This window comes from Chiloscyllium plagiosum, unplaced genomic scaffold (assembly GCF_037043375.1).
Source record: "Chiloscyllium plagiosum isolate Xiang-an unplaced genomic scaffold, Cpla_swu_hap1 HiC_scaffold_14, whole genome shotgun sequence".
Lineage (NCBI taxonomy): Eukaryota > Metazoa > Chordata > Chondrichthyes > Orectolobiformes > Hemiscylliidae > Chiloscyllium > Chiloscyllium plagiosum.
In genome coordinates, this window is record NW_028270152.1 from 62,467,205 (window position 1) to 62,493,629 (window position 26,425).

Genomic DNA, 26,425 nt, shown 5'->3' on the forward strand with positions numbered 1-26,425 from the left:
ACACAGTTGACTTTAATTCTGTTCCTGACAGTGTGAAATTAAAAGTCTCTTTCTTTATGATGGCCCTCTTGGGACAAACCTAACTAAACAGTGGTGGGTTGATTGCTGCTGAATGGGATGAGGTTCTTGCAGTTCCCTCTTGCAATTCATTCTGCTGTACAAACAACATGCAATCACTGCTGGACTGCACCTCCCTGAATGACTGTACCTTTGCTGCTAATATCCCATTTCTATATTTATTATCCTTGATTCATATTTGTCAACTGCCATGCTTGACAATGCATAATAGAGAGTGATTTCTGCAGTTGAACTGTTCCTTCCTACATACATCTTGATAGCCTCATGAATGTAAATGTGGAGTTGGCCTCTTTGTTAGGACAGCTGGGTCTTCAGATCTCTGCCCATCAGCAATTGTGATGGCAAGCAGCACACTGGAGTGGAATGAATTGGTAATTCACATGAGAACTGACTGTCCAGATCCCACTCTTGACTTCCCTATTCAACTTTGGGTATCTCAGCAAACGTATGAAATGCTCAAATCCAGAACATGCTGCAAATTGGCTGGAGCATTTATTACAATTGTGATCCATTATTCAAAACAACCTCATCAGGGGTAATTTGCATTGTCAATATGGCTTGCAAGACACTGCTAACAGCATTTGTAGTGGTGGTGTATATATTCTTTACATTTACTTTCTTTGAAAAACAGTCAAACGTAGTAACAGTCTCTATCATTAGGGACAAAGAATTTGATAAACTGATGGGACTATAAGTAAACAAGTCAGCAGGACCTGATGGCTTGCATCCAAATATTTTGAAGGAAGTAGCCACAGAGATAATGGAGGCATTAGTCAAAATGTTCCAGAACTCATAGCCCTATTCAAGGAAGGAGAAAACTGAAAGCAAGAAGCTATTGGCCCACTAGCTGAATGACTGCCATTGGGAAAATGCTAGAGTTCATGAAGAAATAGTAGGATATTTATAAAATCCCAATGTCATACAACAAAGTAAACATGGTTTTGTAAAAGGAAAATCATGTTTGACAAATTGAATGCATGTGACAAATTTTGATTCTCATTAATTCTAATTCTAATTTTAGAGTACTTTGTGTGTTGAATAAGCAGAGTTGACAAAGAAGAATTGGTAAATGTAGTGTATTTGGATTTACAGAGGTATTTGAGAAGGTACCACATAAAAGGTCACTGCACAAGATAACAGCTCCTGGTATTGTGTAATTTATTATCATGAATTGAAGATTGATTAACATACAGAAGACAGAGAATCTGGAGTAATGGGTTTTTTTACAGATTAGGAAGTATAATAGTGGAGTGCCAAAAGGATCAGTCCTGAGGCTTCAATCTTCTATATCAGGGACTTGAAAAAGTGGCAGAGTGTAATATATCAATATTTTCTGAAAACACAAAATCACTAAGAGGGCATAATGTAATGAGGTGAAAATGTGTTGCTGGAAAAGCGCAGCAGATCAGGCAGCATCCAGGGAACAGGAGAATCGACGTTTCGGGCATAAGCCCTCCTTCAGGAATCAAGGAGGACATTACGAACCTGTAGGAGGGTATAAAATGATTGACTGGGCAAGAACTTTCCCAATGGAGTTTAATATATGAAAATGTGAAGTCATGCATCTTCATAGGAAGAATCAAGAGGTGGACTTATTTAAGTGGAGAGACACTCCAAAGATTGCAACACAGAGATCTATGTTCTTGTGCATGAAACTCAAAAGGTTAAGCAGGTGCAGCAAGTAATTAAAAAGGCTAATTGAATGTTGAGCCTTTATTGCTAGGAGGTTGGAGTTTAAAATTAGGGAAGTGTGTTGCAGCTGTACAAGGTGTTGGTGAGGCCATGCCTGCTGTACAGTATATAGTTTATTTCTCATATTTAAGCAAATAGATACTGGCATTAGAGGCAGTTCAAAAAAGGTCCACTAGTCAGATTCTGAGATGAAAAGGGTAACTTAGCAAGAATTGTTAAACAGGGTTAAGTCCTTATTCATTATAGTTGAGAAGAATGAGCAGTGATTTTATTGAAACATACAAGACTCTGAGGTGGGTTGACAGGGTAAATGTTGAGAAGGTGTTCCCACTAGGCAGGGAATCTTGAACAAGATGACATAGCTATGGACTTAGGGGACACTCCTTTTAAAACTGATACACAAATGAATTTCTTATCCCAGAGGATAGTGAATGTTTGCAAGTTTGTACTCCAAAATGTTGTGGAGGCTAGGTCATGAAGTATTCAAAGAAGTAACATATTTTTGAAATATCAGGGAGCTGAGGGATATGTGGAGCTGGTGCAAAAGAGAAGTTGAGACGTGGGGCAGATCAGCCATGATCTTGTAAAATGGCGGAGCAAGTTTGAAGTGCCAAAAGGCCTACTGCTGCTGCTCATTTCTCATGTTGTTATCCAAATGAATAGGTCTATGTCCATATGTTCCCATGATCTGGTAAGGAAAGTGTAGGTATCAACAGTTCTCTTTGATCTGGCCAGTGAATAGTGCAGGTTTCACAGCGGACCAAGACCACACACCACTGACCAGCTCTGACCAGACACATAATGGTCCGCAAGCGATCTTGGTATATATTATGTAGGCTATCTTCCTGAAGAGAAGCTGGAAGAACCAGCCTTAGATACACCACAAAGTCACCCATGATTGTGAAATTCTGTCATTCTTCAAGATGTGTTTTCATTGGCCAACCATTAAGTTTTGGTCTGGCCAGCCTTCAACACATGACTGACGAATGGTGATGCATTCTTAGTCTCACTACTGCTCATGTCAAAGCCCATGCAGCTAAGAGATCCTATTTCTTCATCTTGCCTGTAACTGAGGCATTAGCACCTACGGTTATTGCAAAGGACATTTTGGAGTTGGCCGGAACATCTGAAAATGCTGGCTTTTACCCTTCACTAGGATTTGTCTCAAAAATTCTGTCGTAAGTGTCAAAAGAGACAAAATTTTCACCAACTGTTCAGTCATCCTGAAAATTCAAATTATATCATGAATTGATGTTTGGAGTGGCAAACACCTTGATGGTTTTGCTTTTCTGTGGATTTGTCATTAGCCCATCTACCTAACGGATTCCTTGGAAAATTCATATTTGTCACTGAGGACAAGTTGTTCTGCTGGTAAGTGTTTGAAGACTGCGTACATTCCCTGATCACGCTCTTCAATTGTTTCACCCTATCAATGTGTCATCCATGATTTCTTGATGATGTTTTAAAATGTTGGTTAAAGTCCATAGAGAAACCTCTGGAACTACGACAATTTCAAATGAAGCAAAACCGCATTATAAATATCGCTCAACCAAAGGTATCTGCTGAAATCCACTGTTTTTAGTGAGTTGTTGCACACTCAACTTTTGAATAATTTAGCCAAATACAGGCATGGGATTGATTACTTTCTGCCTTGTGGAGCTCTGTGATAGACCCAGGATTGGGTACCATAAATATGCCTGAGCACCACTTAATTGGTTTCATAACCAGTGAAATGATGCCCAATATTGTCATCTTTCCAAGTTGTTTCTCACCTTGTTTCATTAATTGATGTGGAATCTACCTAGATTTACAGAGACATAATTGTTTAGCATCTTAGGAGCATTGATATCCTGAGGGATCTCGGGGTCCAAATCCTTGGCTACCTGAAAGTGTCAACACAACTAAATAAGATACTTGTCTTCATCAGTTGGGCCATTTAATAAAACAGTTGGCAGGTCATGTTGTAACTGTATAAGACTTTAGTTAAGCCACATTCAGAATTGTGTGTATTTCTGGTTGCCACACTGTAGGAAGGATGTGGAGTCTTTGGAACTGGTACAGAAGAGATTGCCTGCATTGGAGTTTATTAGCTACAAAGAGGTGTTGGGAAAACTTAGATCTTTTTTGCTAGATCACCAGAGGTTGAAGGGTGTCCTGTTAGAAGTGTATAAAATTATGAGAGGCATGAATAGGATGGATAGTCAGAGTCTCGTTTCCTAGGTGGAAATGTTAAATACTATGGGGCACAGGTTTAAGTAAGAGAAGGAAACTTTAAAGGAGTGTGCGAGGCAAGTTTCTTTTTAGTTAGTAGATGCCTGTAATGCATTGCCACAGGAGGTAGGAGAAGCAGATGCAATAGCAATGTTTAAATGGCTTTTAGACAGACATATGAACAGGTAAGGGAATAGGGGAATATGGATCATGTGCAGGCAGGTGGGATTAGATTAGAATAGCATCATAATCAACGCAGACATGGTGGGGCAAAGTGGCAGTTTCTATGTTGTACTATGTTTCATCTTTCTTCAGTATGAGTAATGCATAATGAATTTCCTCAAAATGTTGATTAATTTTAGGTATTTCTGTTAGCAATGGCTATCTTCTGCTGATCAACCTCTTCAATTTTGTGAAGAATTCTTGCCCCAGAATGAGAATTCTTAATTCTGGGGCACATACAAGTTCTCTCATGTTGGAGAGTTTTTTCCAGCATAATCTTTCATCTTAATTCCTCCTGGAACATGGAGTTACACGATTGTTGGTTTCACTATATGATAATATTATGACACCCCTGCATCAAGCTTGAAGTCTTTGCATTGTCCATTGACATCAATATCCTCTTGCCAAATAAGTACTTCTGAATCACGTATCTCTACTGGAAACACATCAGATAGCATTTTTTTCTATTGTAGAGTGTTCTAATTCATTGACCTCTTTGTATGGGTAACTATTTAAATTCTTGCTTTTCTGTGACTGTACCTACTTTAGTACATTTTCTGAAAGTGACACACTATTGCAGATTAAGTATTCCCCTTTAATAACTAGGCACTGTGAAGTTTCTCTGCTCCACTGTCAAGAACCTTTCAGTGTTATCTGCCCTGCTTGCAATACTGGTTTCTCACATATGTCTGTTATGATGTGTACCTTAAGAACCGAGTGGATTCTGTTGATCTCCTTGTGATAAGGTCGATCTTTTCCTTTTAAGGTCAATTTGTGCTGCTTCTAAAATTTAGCTTCATCTACAATTGACAAATTTTCTTTCGATTGTAACAAATCTTTTGATGCAATTCATCAGGGGATTTGGCTTGTTGGCGAGGTCAGCATTTGTTGTCTACCGCTAACTGCCCTTGAGAAGGTAACAGTGAGCTTCCTTCTTGAACGGTTGCTCTTTATTTGGTGTAGACACTCCGACAATTCTTGTGAAGGAGAATGTTCCAGGAATTTGACCCAGTGATGCTGATGGTGAGTGGCTTTGAGGACAGGTTGCAATTGGTTGTGTATCTGCTATCCTTGCCTTTCTACATGGTAGTTGATGTGGGTTTGGAAGTCTTTCTATTGTGAATTTCTATAGTACCTCCTGTAAATTGTATACTCTGCTGAGACTGTTGGTCAGTGGTGGAAGGGGTGAATGTCTCTAAATGTGCTGGCAATCAAGTGGGCTGGTCTATCTTGGATGGTATCAAGTCTCTTCGGTATTATTGAAGCTGGATAGCCTCTAACCTGTGCCTTGTGGGTTGTCAACTGGCTTTGAGTAGTCGTGTCTGTTACTTACTGTGAGCTGAACTTTCAATAATTTATCTGGCCCCTTACCACCTTTTTGTCCTGGCACCTTATTCACCTGGCACCCTGCATCTACCCACCTGGCATCCTACTTACCTGTCACACTTCCCTTTATTCACCTGTCAACCTATTCTCCCAGCACCCTAACCTCATACATACTCTATGCACTTACCCTTTCACAAGAGTTGTCAAACTGTCTGTCTACGATACTGCACCTTGAAACCTTGGAATATGGTAACTGACTGCTGTGATAGAAGGAAGGGTGATTTGTCTTGCCCTAACTGTTGTGCACAATGATGGACCTGTCAGGATGAAAGTACGGCTCTATACTTCTGAAAGAACTCTGTCAGAAATGCAGAGCTCTTTCCTATGTGGAAAAAAAAGGAGTGGAATTGTAAATTGCACGTGAATGCCACTACTTGGGAAGTCTGGTCCACAGCCCCTACTTGAAAAAACAGCATGGCTGCTTCAACCTTTTATTCTCAGATGGCCTGTAATTTTAAATGTTGTCCCTTCATGACACCCCACCAAATGGTTTGGGCTCTTTGATACTCTCAGTTGCAGCTTACGTGAGTCCAATGAGGTGTGACTGGGAAGTTCTCAGAGGTGGAAGTGTACCACAGGAGGAAAATGATGGCATCAGAAAAAAAGAAGGCAAATTGGAAATGTCTCTCTGGTTATATAATATCTTGCTTGTTTTTTTTTCTTTTTGTCTACGTAAAGTAGATGGTACAAGATTGAGAGAAATTGAGCACATGAATGTAACTTACCAGAACTCATGTCTCTGATATTTATGAGATTCAATACAGGCAGTGATAACTTGGCAGTGGTTGCCATATGCTTGTCCATAAACCTGCCAAAGAGAAGATTCTGTCAACACAAATGAATGCAAAAGGTTTCAAGAGAATATGAAATAATAATCACACCTGTAAGGGTAGAAATCAAAGGCCCTATTGCAAGTTTAACCACTTAGAGAGCCATCTAAACTGAGATGGCTCTTGTTCGATCAGTGCTGAGTTGGGCTATCACAGGCAAGTAATAGTACAATGCACACTTCTGGTTGGAGAGGTGAAAATGAAGATGTGATTCCACTTCCTGATTACCAATTAATAATTCCTGTTGGACATGCTTCTACACCAAAATAGGGTCAAGATATTGTTGGGTGTGATTCTGTTCTCTTTTCTTTTACCAGTTTAGGGTAGCATGGTGGCTCAGTGGTTAGCACTGCTGCCTCACAGTGCCAGAGACCCAGATTCAATTCCAACCTCAGGCAACTGTCTGCGCGTAGTTTGCATGTTCTCCCGTATCTGCGTGGGTTTTCCCCAGGTGCCCCGGTTTCCTTCCACAGTCCAAAGATGTGCAGGTTAGATGGATTGGCCCAAGTTAAATTGCCCATAGTGATAGGTGCATGAGTAGGGGAATGGGTCTGGGTGGGTTACTCTTCAGAGGATTGGTGTGGACTTGTTGGGCCGAAGGGCCTGTTTTCACTCTGTAGGGAATCTAATCAGATTCCAGCTTAACCTCACAAACTCACTATCTGAGCTGACATACAAGATGGTGTGGAAATATATCTCAGTGAGGATCCATATGTTGTAGAAACATCAAAATTGGCAGAAAACGATGAAGGAGGAAAGTCAACAGAGAAAGATTACTTGGACTTTAGTAAAGCCTTTGACAATATTCCACGTGGTAGACTAATTAGTAAAGTTAGGTCACATGTGATTCAAGGTAAATTTGCAAATTGGATACAAATATTGTTTAACAGCACAAGACAGAGTGTGATGGTGGAGGGTTTTTAACGGATTGGAGGCCTGTGACCAATGGTCTTCCATAGAGATTGGTACTGGGTCCACTTTTGTTTACCATATGTACAAATGACTTAGATGAGAATATAGAAGGCATGATTAGTAACTTTGCAGATGAAACCAAGATTGGTGGTATAGTGGACAGTGAAGAAGGTTATCTAAGGTTACAAAGAGATCTTAATCAGTTGGTTAATGGGCTGAAAAGTGGCAAATGGAATTTAATTTGAAAAAATGCATTGATCAAATAAACAATCAAAAGACTCATACAATTACAATTACAAGTAGGGCCTGGGAGTGTTAATAAGTGTGGTGCTGGAAAAGTACAGCCGTTCAGGCAGCATCTGAGGAGCAGGAAAGTCGACGTTTCGAGCATAAGCTCTTCATCATTCCTGATTAAACGTTAATTCTCCTGCTCCTTGGATGCTGTCTGACTGGCTGTGCTTTTCCAGCACCACACATTTTGACTCTAATCTCCAGCATCTGCAGTCCTCATTTCTCCTCCTTGGATAGTGTTATAGCACAGAGAGACCTAGGGATTCAGGTATATAATCCTTTGAAGTTTGCACCACATATAGATAGGGTAGTTAAGAAGGTGCTTAGCACGCTTGCCTTCATTGCTCAGACCTTTGCGTATAGGAGTTGGGATGTTATATTGAGGATGTATGGGACGTTGGTGAGGCCTCTTCTGAAAGACAGTGTCCAGTTCTGGTCTCTCTGTTATAGGAAAGATAGTATTAAGCTAGAGAGGGTTGAGAAGAATTTACCAGCATATTTCTGGGAATGGAAACCTGGGGATATAAGGTGAGGCTAGATAGGATGGACACCGAAAACAACAAATGCTAGAGATCATAATGGGTCAGACAGTGTCCATTCACACTTCACTTCATTTTTGATGAAGAGTCATCTAAACCTGAGGCATTTTCTTGGTCTCTCTCCATGGATGCTGTCTGACTCGCTGTGATCTCCAGTATTTGTTGTTTTCAGTCTCTGCAGTAATTTGCTCCAAGATAAGATGGGATTTGTTTCGCTGGAGCAGAGGAGGTTGACAGGTGACCTTATGGAGGTTTAGAAAATAACGAGGTCTATGGATAAGGTGAATTGCGTTTCCGTAGAGTGGGGTATTTCAAGGTTCGAGGTGAGAGGAGAAAGATTTTAAAGAAGAAATGAGCGGCAATTTCTTTATGCAGAGAGTGATTGATGTGTGGAATGAACTTCCAGAGGAAGTGTTGGATGCGGCTATAGTTACAGAGTTTAAAAGACATTTAGATAAGTAAATGAATAAAAAATGTTTGGAGGCATATGGGCCAGCACACACTGGTAACACTAATTCAGTTTGGGATTATGTCGGTATGGACTGGTTGGATCAAAGGGTCTGTTTCCATACTGTATGACACCATGACTCTATAATTCTTTCAGAAAACAGACAATGAGCAATTCAAGATATATCACTTTATCCAGAAAGTTGGGATATGAAATTTGACACCAAGGGGAAAGGTTGAGGTGCCTAACATAGGTGTATAAGGTGCTACAATAGTGCAATGAGATAGAAAGGAATAGAAGTCTGCTGAAGGATTGGTGGGAAGGAGGCTCATGTGGAACATAGTTGAGAGTGTGTTGCTGGAAAATCACAGCAGGTCAGGCAGCAGCCGAAGAGCAGGAAAATCGACGTTTCGGGCCAGAGCCCTTCATCAGGAATGAGGCTGGGAGCCTCAGGGGTGGAGAGATAAATGGGGGAGAAGGTAGCTGAGAGTGCAGGAGGTGGATGGAGGTGGGGATGAAGGTGATAGTTTGGAGCGGTGGGTGGACTGGACAGATGGAAAGGAAGATTGACAGTTGGACAGGTCATGAGGGCGGTGTTGAGCTGGAACTGGGGGAAGGTGGAGGGAGAGGAAATGAGGAAACTGGTGAATTCCACATTGATGCCCTGGGGTTGAAGGGTTCTGAGGCGGAAGAAAAGGCGGTTCTTCCTCCAGATGTCAGGTGGTGAGGGGAATGGTGATGGAGCAGTCCCAGGACCTGCATGCCCTCGACAGAGTGGGAGGGGGGAGTTGAAATGTTCAGCCACAGGGCAGTGGGGTTATTTGGTGCGGATGTCCCGGAGATGTTCTCTAAAGTGCTCTGTGTGAAGGTGTCCAGTCTCCCCAATGTAGAGGTAACTGTATCGGGAGCAACAGATACAATAAATGACGTGTGGAAGTGAAGGTGAAACTTTGATGGATGTGGAAGGCTCCTTTAGGGCCTTGGACTGAGGTAAGGGAGGATGTGTGGGCACAGGTTTTGCAATTCCTGCGGTGGCAGGGGAGGGTGGCTTGTTTGGGGGCGTGGACCTGACCAGTTGGTCGCGGAGGGAACGGTCTTTGCAGAAAGCGGATAGGGGTGGGGAGGGAAATATATCCCCGATGGTGGGGTCCATTTGTCATTGGCTGAAATGTCGGCAGATGATGCGGAGGTTGGTGGGGTGGAAGGTGAGGACCAGCGGGGTTCTATCCTTGTTGCGATTGGACGGATGGGGTTCAAGGGCAGAGGTGCGGGATGTGGATGAGGTACGTTGGATGGCATCTTCAACCACATGGGAGGGGAAATTTCAGTCTTTAAAGAAGGAGGCCATCTGGTGTGTTCTGTGTTGGAACTGGTCCTCTTGGGAGCAGAGGCAGCGGAGGTGGATTAATTGGGAATACGGGATAGCATTTTTGCAGGAGGTAGGGTGGGAGGAGGTGAAATTCAGGTACTGTGGGAGTCGGTGCGTTTGTTAAAAATGTCATTGTTGAGTCGGTCCTCGTAGATGGAGATTGTGAGGTCTAGGAAGGGGAAGGAGGTGTCAGAGATGATCCAGGTGAATTTAAGGTCGGGGTGGAATGTGTTGGTGAAGTTGATGAACTGTTTGACCTCCTTGTGGGAGCACAAGGTGGCGCCAATGCAGTCATTAATGTGGCGGAAGAAGAGGTGGGGAATGGTGCTGGTGTAACTCCAGAAGATTGACTGTTCTATGTAGCCAACAAAGAGACAGGAATAGCTTGGGCCCATGCAGGTGCCCGTGGCTACCCCTTTCGTCTGGAGGAAGTGAGAGGATGGAAGGAGAAATTGTTGAAGGAGAGGACCAGTTCAGCCAAACAAAATAAGAGTGTCAGTGGAAGGGTGCTGGTGATGTCCATCCACTCCCTCTACACCTCCATCTGCCATGATCAGGGCCTCCGTTTCTTTCTCTCCCAACATCCCCACCAGTACCATTACACCTCCCTCAAACCGCAACAAGGACAGAAACCCCCCACCCCCAGTCCTCACCTTCCACCCCACCAACCTCTGCATAAATTGCATCATCCGCCAACATTTCAGCCACCTGCAAATGGACTCCCCATCAGAGATATAGTTCCCTTTCCACCCCTATCTGTTTTCTGCAAAGACAGTTCCCTCCTGGGACCTTCCCTTGCCACCGCAGGAATTCCAAAACTTGCACCCACAGCTCCCCCCTTTACCCCTGTCCAAGGCCCCAAAGGAGCCTTCCATATCCATCATAGTTTCACCTTCACTTCCACATGTCATTTATTGTATCCATTGCTCCCGATGCGATCTCCTCTACATTGGGGAGATGGGATGCCTTCTTGCAGAGCCCTTTAGAGAACATCTCCAGGACACCCGCACCAACCAACCCCACTGCCCTGTGGCTGAAAATTTCAACTCCCTCTCCCACTCTGCCAAGGACATGCACGTCCTGACCCTCCTCCATTACCACTCCCTCACCAACCGTTGCCTGGAGGATGAACGCCTCATCTTCAGCCTTGGAGCATTTCAACCCCAGGGCATCAATGTGGACTTCACCAGTTTCCTCATTTCCCCTCACCCACCTTACCCCAGTTCCAACCTTCCAGCTCAGCTGTCAAACTTCCTTCCCACCTATCCGCTCCACCCTCCTCTCTGACCTATCTACCTTCTCCCCAACCCCACCCCCTCCCATTTATCTCTCCAAGCCTGAGGCTCCCAGCCTCATTTCTGATGAAGGACTCCCGCCCGAAATTTTAATTTCCCTGCTCCTCAGATGCTGCCTGACCTGCTGCGCTTTTCCAGCAACACACTCCTAACTCTGATCTCCAGCATCTGCAGACGTCACTGTCATTAGATTAGATTAGATTACTTACAGTGTGGAAACAGGCCCTTCAGCCCAACAAGTCCACACCGCCCCGCCGAAGCGCAACCCACCCATACCCCCTACATTTACCCTTTACCTAACACTACGGGCAATTTAGCATGGCCAATTCACCTGACCTGCACATCTTTGGACTGTGGGAGGATACCAACTGGACTGAATGTCCTCCTTCTGTTCTGTAAACACTGTGTAATTCTAAATGCCATGTTTTTGTTTGTTTTCTGCCTGTAAATTATTTGCTTCACAAGCTTCTCGTGGTTATGATACAATTATTAATCTTTCAGTTTGGTGATCACTGCACATCATTACATAGGCACAATATCTAAAGACTGTGGTGGTGGCGGCTACAAAATGATGGAAGATTGCTATGTGGTATTCCATACTTTAACCAGGAGTGGCAGTTGTGGCTCAGTTGGTAGCATTTTGCCTTTGAGACACAAGGTCCTGCGTTCAAGTATTACTTGAAGCTTGAGCACAATAGTAACAGTTTCCATTCCAGTATGGCTCTGAGGGAGTGCACTTTTGGAGGTACTCTCTTTTTGGATTAGGCATTAAACCAAGTGTTCATCTAAGTTGGATAAATATGAAAGGTCCTATGGCATGTTTTCGAACCAGCACCATAGAGAAACTGTGTCAGCTATCACAATGCTTTGAGGGAGTTAGTTGTGACACTTTGACATCATGACAGTGATTATACTTCAGATGTATTTAATTAGTTTTAAAGCACTTTGAGGCATATGGTGGTCATGAAAAATGCTATATAAATGCAAGTCTGTTTTTGTAGGCTATAGGCCAAGTACTGATACCTTATTTGTTGAGAACATGCTTTCTTGGCATATTGTAGTTTGATTTTTGGCCTGCAGCCTAAAATATTGTCTTCCATCTTTTCATACACATCAGGAGATGGTAATGAAAATAATAATATCATTTCTGGAGGTCACTTACTGTGCAGTTTCCATCTGGGTAGTACTTCTTTACATAATTGATGAGTGCACATTCTATAGCTCTCCTCCAACTCTCTACAGAAATGTCTAAGGCACATGGCTGGATATCAGAAACATTTTTGTTCAAGTGATCAAACTTGAATGAAATCTTCTGCATTGGGTCCACAAAGTATCCATTCCCAAGGTTACCATACTCGGTGATTAGCACCTAACAATATAGAATAAAGAATAGTGCGTTTACTGAATAAATGGCATTTCAATCATATTGCTTCCATATTTTTGATTGTCATTACCATTCAAATTTCAAGTGGATCATTTAAAAATGATGCGGATATGTTATTCAAAAAGACAAATGAAAACTAGCTGCTTCGGAAAGCTAATAACTCAAGTAGTCACTATAGTCCGACTGGACCATTGGGCCACTCTTTCATTAGAGGAAGACAATTGGAGATGGTTTAATGTGAGGGTCAACACTCCCCAGACAAGGGGTGAGACTGAGAAGGAGAGTCCTTCTCTGCCATCACTCTGCTTCACAAACCAGCCAACTGAGTTAAATGAACTTCTTGTAGCTCAAGTAAGTCTATATAAATCTATTACTTGTAAAAGCATTCAGTTACACTTAGGTTGTATAAATAACATTTTTTTTATTGATGACCTACTTGAATATACAATAACTAATCAGTTGTGTTCTTCACATGAAACACATTGCAGTATGACAGTGTAACACAGGCCACTCTGGATTTTATGAAATGAAATATGAGGATTGATAGTGTGAGATCTATTTCCAACATATCTGATGAGATTTCAGAACAGATCGCTTTGACAAATGCTTTTTTTTCACTTATCAGGACATAATTTCTGTTGAATTTAATGTATCGCAGAATGATAGAACTATTTCCAATAATTCATATTAATATTTGCAAATGAAACTTAGAAATCTCTTCATCTTTTCAAGGATGCATTGGGAGTGTATTGATATTTTCAAGGGATGCTGCTGCCTGTCTTGATATTTCAAGGGGTACCTTCGATGTTAATAGTTCCAGGGAGTCTCAGAGAATTATTTTACCTGTATATCTGAGTGTACCTTAACATGTCCAGAGGACTCAAACTATGTTAATTGTTTGGAGGGAGACTTTGAGGTGTGTTAATAATGAATCATTGAAGATGTGTTCATTGTTACAGGAGTTCCTGAGTATGTTTTCACATTTATAAAGGGTTCTCTGTGGGTTAATTAATAATTGTTGAGTGCTAAGTGTTGGTTAATGTTTATAAAGAGTTCCACAAGCGTTAGTTCATATTTGTAAAGGGAACACTGGGAGTTAATTTATGCATGTAGTGGTTCCTTAAGTATGTACATATTTGTTAATACTTAAAAGGAATACCTTCATAGAAAAAGGTTTGAAACCCAATGATTTTTTCATTACAAAGCGTTATCTTTGCCATCTTGTGGCAGTCTATCAGAACAACAGAAGCCTATTAAAAATGATGTTCCTTCTCCACACATGGAGATACTTCATTACCTTCCACCTGCAGTGATCATTGTAACAGCTCAACACATTTATCCAGTGCAGCCCTAAGTTCCAGACTTCAATCTCTGCTGAACTGGCTGATTCCTTACCGGAGTTGGTGAGGAGGCTGGCATAGATCTATTTGCAGTGACCCTAGTGTTGTCAGCAAACCTGAAATTCTGGCCTCTTGCACTTTAATATAATTGTTACTCTATCAGGTTTTTGTGTGAGGGACAATCCCTTAACATTTCCTTATGTGACTGTATATATGGCATTTTGACTGATAATGCTCCTGGGAGGTACTTTGGGACAATTTACTTCATTAAGTTTGCTACAAGTTTGTTAATCTTGAAGTCTTTTTGGGAGCGAGATTTCATTTCCTTCTAACTTATTTTCATCTCCCCCAATTACTGGAACTTGTTTCCACACTCCAGCCCAAATTTCTCCTCATATAGGCCTCAGGCTGGAGGGCATTTTCTTTTATTCGTTCATGAGATGTGGGCATTGCTTACCATCACTAATCACCCAGTTAGGAAGTCAATCATATTATTGTAGGTTTGGAGTTGTATATAGGCCAGAGCAGGTCCTGTAAGGATAGCAGTTTCCTTTCCTCAAAGACATTAGATAAACAAATGAGTTTTTCCCCAACAATTGGCTCATCTTAGACTCTTAATTCCAGCTTTTTATTGAATTCAAATTCCACCATCTGCCCGAGTAGAATTCAATCCTATATCCCATACCATTGGGCCTCTAGATTAATAGGAGAAAGTGAGGACTGCAGATGCTGGAGATCAGAGCTGAAAATGTGTTGCTGGAAAAGCGCAGCAGGTCAGGCAGCATCCAAGGAGCAGGAGAAGCTCCCTGAAGAAGGGCTCATGCCTGAATCGTCGATTCTCCTGCTCCTTTGATGCTGCCTGACTTGCTGCGCTTTTCCAGCAACACATTTTCACTTCTAGATTAATAGTCCAGCAATAATACCATTGGGCCTTCACCTCCCCCTAACTTGTCAAAAGAAAGAAATATATTGAAACAAAGAAAGTCTATAGGACAAGGAGAGGCCACAAGATGCAAAGTTAAAAAAAGCCCAAAAGAAAAACTGACCAGATCTTTAGGTTACTTGTTTGGGTTTCAAAATTCAGTTTCTTCAGTTAACGAGAACAATAAATAAATAAAGATTTATTTTAGTCACTGTCCACTAACCTTTTCTTTGTGCTCCATTATTTCAACAGGAGTAAATTGTTCCAAGTTATATTTTGCAGTGATTCTGTAAAATAAGACACAGTTAGTGCACTGACTCTTATCATAATCACAAAGGGTTCCCCCCCCACCCCCCCATGAGCCATGATTGAGACACAGATATTGTACCCTTTTGTGAATGTGAAATTAACAATTCCCCCAATTGGTCGATAGCTGCCAGATAGATCATGCTCTGGAATCAAAGTGAATTCTCAATATTGACTCATTTCCCAGAACATATTCATGGATTTTACCATTGAACATAATATTCAATCTTGGCACTTGTCAAATATTACTTGTATAAATCAATTTAAAATTTAACACTGTTGTGGATTGCATGTTCATTTCTTATTTCAATTTGCCCTCCCTCTTGAATACATTCATTCATGTTGGTGTGATATTTCACAGTTTCCGTCCTCTCTCTTGTTTCTCATTTCTGTGTGAGCTCAAACAGTGAGTGCTCATAGCATAATTGACTACCAAGCTTCATTCATCAGATGTCTACATTCAAATGCTTTCCTTCAGGGGCTGTTATACAACGATTAAGCAAGGAACACAGATTTATTTTCTCCCTAATTAACTTTCTGCACTAATTGTAAATTTAAGGCCAGTTGCAGTTTCTTAGCAGCAGCAGATGTCAAGCCTGGACTCTCACAACCTCTTCAATCTAGCCCACCAATGTGTCAGAATATCAGCTGGGCCAAATACAGTTCCGGAAGTGATGCAGTCTACAGCCAGCGTCTTACAGGCCCAATGTGCTAGAGGTCATTGGCCATACACTTCTCAAGAGTCCTTAACAAACACAAAGAAACATGGCCAATCTGTGGAGCGAGAAACAGAGTTAACAGTTCAAGTCAGACATGGCTCTTCTTTAGAGGACTCTTTGTCTGATTAGCTGCCTTCAATCATTTCAGCTGGAATCACAAGAGAATGAATGATACTGGGCTATTCAAGAGAGCGCCCTAAGACAGGCAGCAAGGGCTCAGGACTGGTGGATTAATCAAAGCTAGGTCTCTGTATAAGACATGAAAATGATAGACATTTTGAAATCTTTATGTGTGTGGTATGTTATTCTAGTAGCCATTGGCTTTACAAGGTTAGATGACATGAATGTCAATGTTAATCTTTCAATGGATGCAAGTTATTTGACGGTAGATGAACTGGGACAGCTGTTGGACATGATTTTAATACAGGGAAATGTTCTGCCAAAGTGCTGTTCTGTAATTTAACGTTAAAAAATCTGTCTATAGATAAATGTTGGAACCTTCCTTTTCTGAGTTATCCTCATTGCACTGTCAAACCCCCCACTGCACTAAACACCTTTCACCGGTAGCTCCATCTGTTGTCTTCATTTCCAGTAAAGCTATACAGTATACAATATGTAAGTGGATTCTCTTTGTTCAGTTGCACAGAATCCCTACAGTGTGGAGACAGGCCATTCAGCCCACCAAGTCCACACCAATCCTCCGAAGAACATCCCACCCAGACCCACCTACCTATCCTATCACTGCATTTAGCATAGCCAATCCACCAAACCTACACATCCCTAGATTCAATGGGCATTTTAGCACGGCCAATCCACCTAACCTGCACATAGAGTTATAGAGATGTACAGCACAGAAACAGACTCTTCAGGCCAACTTGTCCATGCCGACCAGATATCCCAACTTAATCTACTCCCATTTGCCAGCACTTGGCCCATATGCCTCTAAACCCTTCCTATTCATATACCCATCCACATCTTTGGGACTATAGGAGGAAATCCATGCAGAAATGGGGAGAATGTGCAAACACCACACAGACAGTTGTCCGAGAATGGAATTGAACCCTTCCTAGGTGGTTTAACAGCTATCTCTAGACATTGAAATAATTGCTTTGAGACCTCTCAAAATACCATCTACTCTAGAGGCTGTAGTGAAGTCAGGGGTCCGACAGTAGTGCAGTTCAGCTGTTGAACACAAATTCCAAGAGGAACCAGGTGCTCTGTAGGGGATAGCCCTTACCTTCTCGAAACTAATAGTTGTGCAGAGACAAGGAATGGTAAATAGATGATTGCTGCTAGAAAAAAAAGCATAATTGCTGTTTCCTGGAATGTGATCACAGACCTGTCTGATGCCTGTCAGTAATCACACTGCAGTTATATTGGAAGTCATTGTGATTCATGAAGACAGCATGTCTGCGAGAGGCCAGGGATGATTCATGTACAGTCAGTGAGACATTGGGCTGTGTAGAAGCCCACAAATAAAGCAAATTATATCCTGCTTCCATACATCCACTGTGAAAAACTGAAAGCACTTGCTCCAATTAAAACAAAACAAAATTGTCTATTCAATGTGAGCACAGACTGCAGACTGACTAATGTTGCTCAAAGTTCCTTATGGCAGGTTGGAAGGAGCCATTGAAAAACGTGCTGATAACTGAAGTGACTTTAGCTGTCACAGGTTGTATAATGACAGCTGTGGGTAGCAGGTATTGTAGAAGACAACACAATGCTGTACCTGACTGCTTGGTGAAGTACAGCTGCTTATATTCTGCTCTTCAGAGAACTGCAAGTATGCGACTGATTTCCCTGCATCTCTAATAACAAGGTAACTAAGATACCAATTTCCTTCTCGAGGACTTTAATCTGTTCTGTGCACGGCTTAATACGCTTTGACTGTGCTCCAGCAGGTCTGCATAGAGGAGCTACCTGGTGAGTTTAAGGTATGTGGCAGTCTGGAAATGTTAATTTAGCTATGGATTTGTTAAATTGATGGAATTGCTCCAAATTCCAAGGTTATTTGGATACCAGTTGAGGATCAGTGAGGAGGTCTTTATCAAGAATGGACCATGAGGATTTAGGTCAGAAGTGAATCATGGTTTGTGTGAGATTACAGATGCAAGATTGATGGAAAGTGATGTATACATTCTTGCAGCAGTCTGTGCTGGTTACAAGAAGATAAATCACTTTGGATATAGCAATAAAACAGCGAGACCTATTTTGTGTGCCCTTGTCTGCCTTTATAACTACAGGTCGTTCTGCTTTAACCCATGTTTCATTAATGCGAACTCGCTATAACATGATTCACAAATTGGGGACACTGTTCATAAAGTCCAAACTTTGAAAGCATGTTTTGGTTGTGACACGATTCCAGCTCCATTAGTTTAAATGGTGCTGACATTACATGATCTTCTTACACCATGGGGTTGCCTGTGAACGAAACTACCACATTATGGCAGAACCGACTGTATATGTACAAAAGGCCAATTATGTAAAAAAAAATAAACTTACTGTTCTATGTTCTCACATATCAATTCATCATCATTCAGCAAAGCCCGCATATCTGCAACAACCAAAAAAAAAGAGTTGCTAAGCTATACAAGTAAACTGTCAATATTCATGCAAGACCTGAACGTAAAACATAACATCAGTCTTATTCACTGACACCAATAAGAGTCAAAGTTTATACCACAACATTGCTCAGACCACTGCAAAGGCAGATTGGCTTTACTACCATTTAAACAGTAGAATTTGGAGGCAGAATCTAGAGTAAGTCAGTTCTGTGCTCACTGTGTATCATCCCCAGCTTCAGATGTGCAAGCAACCACTATTCCTGGAATATAAGAGCAGATAGTTTTGTTGGTTGACATAGAATTTGCATTTCAGTTCGCAATTTGACTGATGACAACTGTTCAATTTTAAACTAAGTATTGACATTTAATGTAGAGGAGAGGAGTAAACATTTTGGTTTATTAATCTGTGAGATGACACAATCATGGAACTAAACAATCTTTTGACAACTACAGCAGAATCTTACCACCTTAGACCTTGATGCAATGCTGGGACCATAGTCAGGTTTGGATCCCAACTTGCTACACAGCATATCTAAATGTTGTTCTTTACCAGAGCAAACCAATTGTCATCCTGCCTGCAGGCTGTCTGACCACTTAGAAAGGATGGGTGGGATAATGCATCAATTCAGTCATAACTAACTTCTTATCAACCTCATCACCACTTCATTACTTATCTGACAATCCCCTGGGGAATGTTGGAACAGGGGTGGAACATGAGTGAGACAGACAATTGATTGGTTGAGTATTAAATCAAAAGAAGCTTAAAAATACAGTTTTCACCAGCACTGTCTGTCTGATAATTTTGATTAAAATGATTCCCTGCCTCTCATGGAAGCCCTTTGTTAAATGACTGTGGGAATCATGAAGATGCCCCTTATAGCCAGCAGCAGAAATTAGGCTCTTCGCACCAATCTGAACTATAATCATGTGGTGAAATTATAAAGGTTGACTATAAATCTTTTCATAGGGACATTTCCTTTGTTGCAATGTCTCTAGACTGTGTTTCTTTTAGTGCTGGCTCCCTCATCAGGAATCCATAGATTTGTCTTTTTACAGTAAGTATGAGGTAGTAAATATATATTAGTCCCGTTACAGGTACTGGAACATATTTTATTAAGATCCTGCATCTGCAGTGTCCCAAATGCCAGTGCATCTCTGGCACTCAAGTTTGTTGTCATTTTGATCAGTTTTAGAACAGTGTCCTTAATAGGATCAAGAGACAATTCTTCAGCCTATTTCAGAAGTAATCTTACACAAAACTAAACAGTTTTTCCTCCTGTTCAATAAATCAGATTTTTTTTTATCTACTAACCACCACCAGTAAATCATCCTTGTTAGTGCTAGAGTTTATTGTTACCTGTTAATTATTATGTAATTATTAAGTAATTTAAATAATTAAGTGCCTGCTGTCAACACTACTCATTTAGGCTGTATTTATATATTTGAGCACTATTCACTTATAACTATTTTTCTTACCACTTTATTTAATGCAAGTTCAATCCCAATAACAGATTGTTGTCTGTGAACTGAGGAATACCAAATCCCAATGAGTTTAGCTGCTTGAAAGTTTGACTCTCATTCCGTCATTGTTGGGGTCCAATTGCAGTTACTTTATTCAAAAAATTCTTAGTAGAGTAACTTTCTTTAGCAAAAAGAGGACTTTGGATGAAAAAGGAGGTTGCTAGCTTTAGTCTCAAGAACAAGAAACTGAAATATGGGACTGATGGAAGAGTAAATATCATTTTTGTCTTTATATCTTATTAATTATCTAAAATTTCACATTCAGCTTTAACCTTCCCAAAGAATCCCATTCTATTCATATGTGAATTGGCCAGTTTTTGACGTGCTCCACATTGTGTTGGTGCAGTCTCTATAATTTGGAACAATGTTGGGTACTCACCATTGACCACTTCACTGAACTCGCCAGGAGGGGCCTGCGCAAGAATGCTGCTCAGGATGTTAATCTAAAAATGCAATCAGCATTACAAAATGAGATAAATAGAACCTTACACAGAGGGAACTGTACCATGTTGTTTAGGCCACACACTGGAGTAAAGGTCAGCATCACAATCAGTTCGGGAATGCAGACATTGATTTCATCAATTTCAGCTACTGGTCAAGGTCTAAGTGTACCTTGGATTATGATGAAAGATTCATGTGAAGGCCTAAAATGGGCCATTAATCACACTTAAGGTCTTCATTCAGCCACAAATGAGCCAATGGTATTCATGCAATGGCAGGCGGAGGTGTTGACTGTGTGGGAATTCTGATGGTAAACACCATTGGGGTTGACAGTGGGCTTCTGGAGAGTGCCATAATTCAAAGGTACTCAGTGCTAGTCAAAAGGACCTTGCTTCTGAATAGGTTAGAGGTGTAGTGCTGAAAGAGACCCTGTTGTTCTTGCCCTTGCTGCTAATGATGAGGAAGTGCCGGTGGTGAACTGGGATGGACAAAATTTTTAAAAATCACACAATACCAAGTTATAGTCCAACAGGTTTATTTGGAAGCACTAATGAAGGAGCAGTGCTCTGAAAGCTAGTGCTTCCAAATAAACCTGTTCGATTATAACTTGGTATTGTAGGATTTTAAACTTGCTGCTAATCACCTCCCTCATGGGTCAACACTCCGTGACTCCATGACACCTCACCCTGCTCCCATCATTCCTCACTTCGGCCCTGAAATACAGCACTGATACCTGTCCTTGGGTGTGTGTTGTCTAGATATCATATTGGTATCTTCCCTGGTGATACTGTCATACTATATGAATACAGATCTCTAATTGATCAGCTGGATTTCTGCACTCGGGGTCCCTTCATCAGAGGGGAAAGCTCACTGCTGGCCTGGTAACTGCTTGAATGGAACAAAATGTAACAGGCTTCCTGAAAGGAAGTTCTTGTTGGTTCTGCAACCAGTAATCAGGATTCCCCTCTCCTCACAAGATTCAGCCCATTATCTCTCAACTGTGGGATAAAGCTAACAAGGAAATACAGACAAGGATCATGTGTCGGTGGCGCATGCTGAAGGAAATTAGTCAAACAAGTATAGGGTATACAGTAAATTGTATAGGGTAAATATTTCTGAAAGATTTAGTGGTGAAGTTACATTAGCTCCACCCAATCTCTATGCTGATATGAACAGTCTTGGAGACAGTGCATTCCACAGTAGTCTTTATAGGGAACAGATGTATTTCTGTACAGCTCCTGAGAACCCTTGTAATTATTGTCTGACTAGTAATTAACGTTAGCATTATTTCTGTCATGCAATAAGTCATCTACCTTTTCTGTATACACTCTGTAGTAGTCTATCCTTTGCCACCAACAATTAGTGACCTGAGACACAGTATAGACAATGAAATGCTGAAGACAGTAAACTACCTTAACCAGCCCTTACCTTGTGCTGAAGAGGAAATCAAGAACAAGGATGATGGTTTATGAGATTGAGAATTGAGTGGCAATCAGGATCTGGATGTGTTAAATATTTAGAAATGAAATAGACTGGACCCACATCTACTCTGTCAAGCCCAGGGGTACTGATATTTTATGTTTCAATTAGGTCTGCTCTCATTCTTCTAAACTTCAGTGAGTGTGGCCCCAACCTACTCAATCTCTCCTCATAAGGAAATCTTTCCATGTCAATATCAACTTATTAAACATTTTCTAGACTGCCTCCAATGTCAGTACATCTCCAGTGGTGTAATCGGCTAGTGTGCAGTCCTTCTATGATGGTATAGAGGTATGTGAAATGTCGAGAGTGAGAGCCTGGTTGGCAGGGTGGCTCAGTGGTTTGCGCTGTTGCTTTACAGCATCATGAACCCAGGTTCGATTTCAGCCTCTGGCGACTATCTGTGTGGGGTTTGCATATTCTCCCCATATCTGATGTGGGTCCTCTGGTTTCCTCCCAGAGTCCAAAGATGTGCAGGTCAGGTGGATTGGCCATGCTAAATTGCCCATAGTACCCAGGGATGTGTAGGCTAGATGGGTTAGCCATGGGAAATGCAGAGTTGATGGGTTGGGTCTGGGTGGGATGCTCATCAGAGTATTGATGTATACTTGATGGGCTGAGTGGCCTGTTTCCACACTGTAGGGACTCTATTCTATCTTTGTGAGTGGCTCAGTGGTTAGCACTGCTGCCTCACAGCGTCACACACCCAAGTTTGATTCCAGCCTTGAGTGACTGTCTGTGTGGAGTTTGCACATGCTCTCTTTGTCTGCATGGATTTCCTCCGGGGGTGTTCTAGTTTCCTCCCACAAATCAAAGATATGCAGGCTAGGTGAATTGGCCATAGTATTCCGGGATGCATGGGTTCGGTACATTAGTCAGGGGTAAATGTAGAGTAATAGTGTAGGGGAATGGGTTTGGGTGGGTTACCTTTCAGAGGGTCAGTGTGGACTTTTTGGGCTGAATGGCCTGTTTCTGCACTGTAAGGGACTCTATGATTTCCTTAGCTAAAGGGACCTAAATTGTTCACAGTACTCCAGCTGTGATCTGACTTGTTCCTCACATAGTTTTGGCAAGACTTTCCTCTCTTTATTCCCCTTGATGTCAATCCAACAGTCCATTTGCCTTCTTGGATGCTGCTGGATGTGGATGCGAACATTTGGTGTTTCATGCATGAGGACTCCCAATTTCCTCTGTGCTGTAGCTTTCTGTTGTCTGTTTCAACTTAAATAATATTCAGCTCCTCTAAGCTTCCTGCCAAGGGGCATAACATTTGCTCATTTCATCTCATCTCATTTATGTCCCATCCGCCAAGTTTTCACGCAGTCACATCTTACAAAGGACATCACAAGATATTGCTGTTTAATGTGGGAAATCATGGAGAAGTGAGTCATTTTCGAAGTCAAGCCGCGATAATAATTTTCTGAAGGAAACACATTTTACTTGTTATTTCTACATCACACCAGAGCTCTTTGTGATTACCCAGATTTAAATATATCAGCTGTCATAAAACCAAGCAGAAAATAGAATTTAGCACTTACTTTTCTCTCTCTCGAGATGGATGGTACATTTTTTGCCATCTCCTCCGAAATTAAATCTTTTTTTAAGACTGATCCAGATGGAAGACAATTTCAAACTGCAACAGTCAGAGGTTCCAAGGGTTCTGGAGCGGAGAGTCAACAAGGTTCCACAGCATAGGCAATCCAGCTCTCTTTTCCCCCAATGCGCCACCCCTCAACTGTGTGGGTGCTGAATCACACAGAGTTAATGTGGACTCTGCTTTTCTGAAGCAGGTATATTTCCCCCAACATGGAAACATATTAGATTGTCAACCAGTTGATCAACCTAAACCTACTCCTCCCGCGCAACCCCGATACCCCTCAGAGATTTCTTGTTTTTGTGTTATTAGAACGGATTATTTGATCATTACCACAGCCCTTCATGGAGCATAGAGGAGGCGATGGCCTAGTGGTACTGTTACAAGACTATTCATGCAGAGACCCAGATAATATTCTGAATGCACAGGTTCAAATTCTACTGGTGGAATTTGGATCGTGGGAGGAAATTAGAGCACCTAAAGGAAGCTCACGCAGCGATGGGGAGAACATCTAAACTCCACAGAGACAGTCACCCAAGGCTGGAATCAAACCTGGGTCCCAGTGAGGCAGCAGTGTTAACCACTGAGTCTTAGTGCTGCCCTTATTTACAATTAAAAAGCAGGAATGTTACCTGCTTATGAAATAACTGAAGTGGTAAGAATTCATTTCAAATACATTACAGAGTGAACATGTGGGAATTGATTTCAAATCTAATAATTTTCAGCTGTGAAAAAATGAGATTAGATTACTTTACAGTGTGGAAACAGGCCCTTCGGCCCAACAAGTCCACATTGACCCGCCGAAGCGCAAACCACCCATACCCCTACATTTACCCCTTACCTAACACTACGGGCAATTTAGCATGGCCAATTCACCTAACCTGCACATCTTTGGACTGTGGGAGGAAACCGGAGCAAACGCACGCAGACACGGGGAGAATGTGCAAACTCCACATAGTCAGTCGCCTGAGTGTGTGGAGTTTGCACATTCTCCCCGTGTCTGCGTGGGTTTCCTCCGGGTGCTCCGGTTTCCTCCCACAGTCCAAAGATGTGCAGGTTAGGTGAATTGGCCATGCTAAATTGTCTGTAGTGTTAGGTAAGGGGTAAATGTAGGGGTATGGGTGGTTTGCGCTTCGGCGGGTCAATGTGGACTTGTTGGGCCGAAGGGCCTGTTTCCACACTGTAAAGTAATCTAATCTCATTTTTTAACAGCTGAAAACTATTAGATTTGAAATCAATTCCCACATGTTCACTCTGTAATGTATTTGAAATGAATTCTTACCACCTCAGTTATGTTTATGAAAGATTTTCCCTGCCAGTTTGAGAAATTGCTTTTGATGTCAAACACATCTTCTGATAAAGAACTGGATTTCCTTATCTGGACTGGCATCTTTCATAATTTCATTAACTTTCTTCACAATTAATTCAACTAGACTTTCTGTGTATTAAACCAGAGAGATAAAGTCATGAGACGTGCTTAAGGAGGCTGGCAGCAGGATAAAGTCTAACTGGTCCGCCAAGCTCACTTGCTCATGCCGGCTGATGGACTTTGTATATGGGCAGTTACTGGTAAATCCACTGTTGCGGCATAACACCCAAGCCCAATCCCCTCCATATCTCATGTCCACACGCAGAAACTTTCAAATCAGGGTCCCTCATCAGCAAGCAACAGCAGAGAACTTGGCTGATTTCCAGTGAACTCAAGCCAACTGTCATTCCCTAGTGCTGGCAGGTGGAACTAGATTAGGTTGGGATATCTGGTTGGCATGGACGGGTTGGACCAAAGGGTCTGTTTCCATGCCGCACATCTCTATGACTCTATGACAACATTTTCATTCTATCAGGTATCTGAGGGTCATATTTGCAAAGCTTGCTGCCTGAGGATTTGTTCTTGGAGGCACAGAAGGAAGAATCAATTCCAGTGCGCCATCTTTGTGGGATTCCTTATTTCTGGCCAATCATTTTAATAATATTTTTCTTTTTTTTTTGTTTTGCCCTGTTCAAATTATTTAATAATTTAAAGTAAAAGAGAAAGGAAGACTTGTGCTTATGCCAGACCTTTTACAATCTCAGTCTATCCCAAAGTGCAGCACTGAACCAATGTGTTTGGCTGCTCATGTATCTACTGGATTCTTACAAGTGGCATTCAAGATAGTTTCACTTCACACCTTGGCAACTCTAATTTGGAAGCCTCAATTGGATCTGTCTCCACCACCCTCTCATACAGTTCATTTCACATAATAACTATCTCTTCTGTTTAGAAAAAACAGATTTTTCAGATGTGACTATTGCTTTTATTTCTGGTCACCATAAATCATTGTTCTTTGGTTCCCAACACATCTGTGCTTGAATTGGCTTACAAACTGAGCAAAAAATACTTAACTGAAGAGCAGCCACTGGTTCAGTATCTCTGTGTCCTCAGCTAGTCTCAGCACATTCTCATTGACATCCTTAGATGTGCAAGGATGCACTGAGCCAAGGTCAGTGTCTCACTACAAGCATGGAAGGTTAGCTGTTCTTGTATGTCGGTGGAACTGATGCAAAATCTGGTTCATCCATTGTGTCCATTCAACATTTTTGTCAAATCTGGATAAGGAAAATACAAGATAACCTTGAAGGTACAGAAGCCTGAACAAACGCACCAGCCGGTATTGTAACAGTTTCTACCCTCCTGTTGTTAGAATACTGAATGGACTCAAAAACTCTTAACATTTGCCTGGACCTGTGTTTTTGTTTTTGTTGCTGTTTACCTATTATTTACTTATCTATGCTACTTAATTCTGTGATCTGCCTGTATTGCTCGCAAGACAAAGCTTTTCACTGTGCCTTGGTACACGTGACAATAAATTCAATTCAATTCAATTCAATCTTTCCAAGGA

General features: G+C 41.6%; 1 protein-coding gene across 1 annotated transcript in view; it reads right to left on the bottom strand.

Annotated features, from left to right (window-relative positions):
- LOC122559263 (F-actin-capping protein subunit alpha-2-like) overlaps nucleotides 1-24,092 on the bottom strand; it is a 48,510-nt gene extending 24,418 nt beyond the window's left edge. Inside the window, exons 1-6 of the mRNA XM_043708643.2 lie at nucleotides 23,491-24,092; nucleotides 20,412-20,475; nucleotides 18,450-18,501; nucleotides 15,143-15,206; nucleotides 12,436-12,642; nucleotides 6,315-6,397 (exon numbers count right to left, since the gene is read on the bottom strand). Of these exons, the coding sequence (XP_043564578.2) occupies nucleotides 6,315-6,397; nucleotides 12,436-12,642; nucleotides 15,143-15,206; nucleotides 18,450-18,501; nucleotides 20,412-20,475; nucleotides 23,491-23,529 (509 nt within the window). The 5' untranslated portion in view covers nucleotides 23,530-24,092. The remainder of the gene's footprint in view (nucleotides 1-6,314; nucleotides 6,398-12,435; nucleotides 12,643-15,142; nucleotides 15,207-18,449; nucleotides 18,502-20,411; nucleotides 20,476-23,490) is intronic.
- Between the last annotated feature and the right edge of the window lie 2,333 nt (nucleotides 24,093-26,425).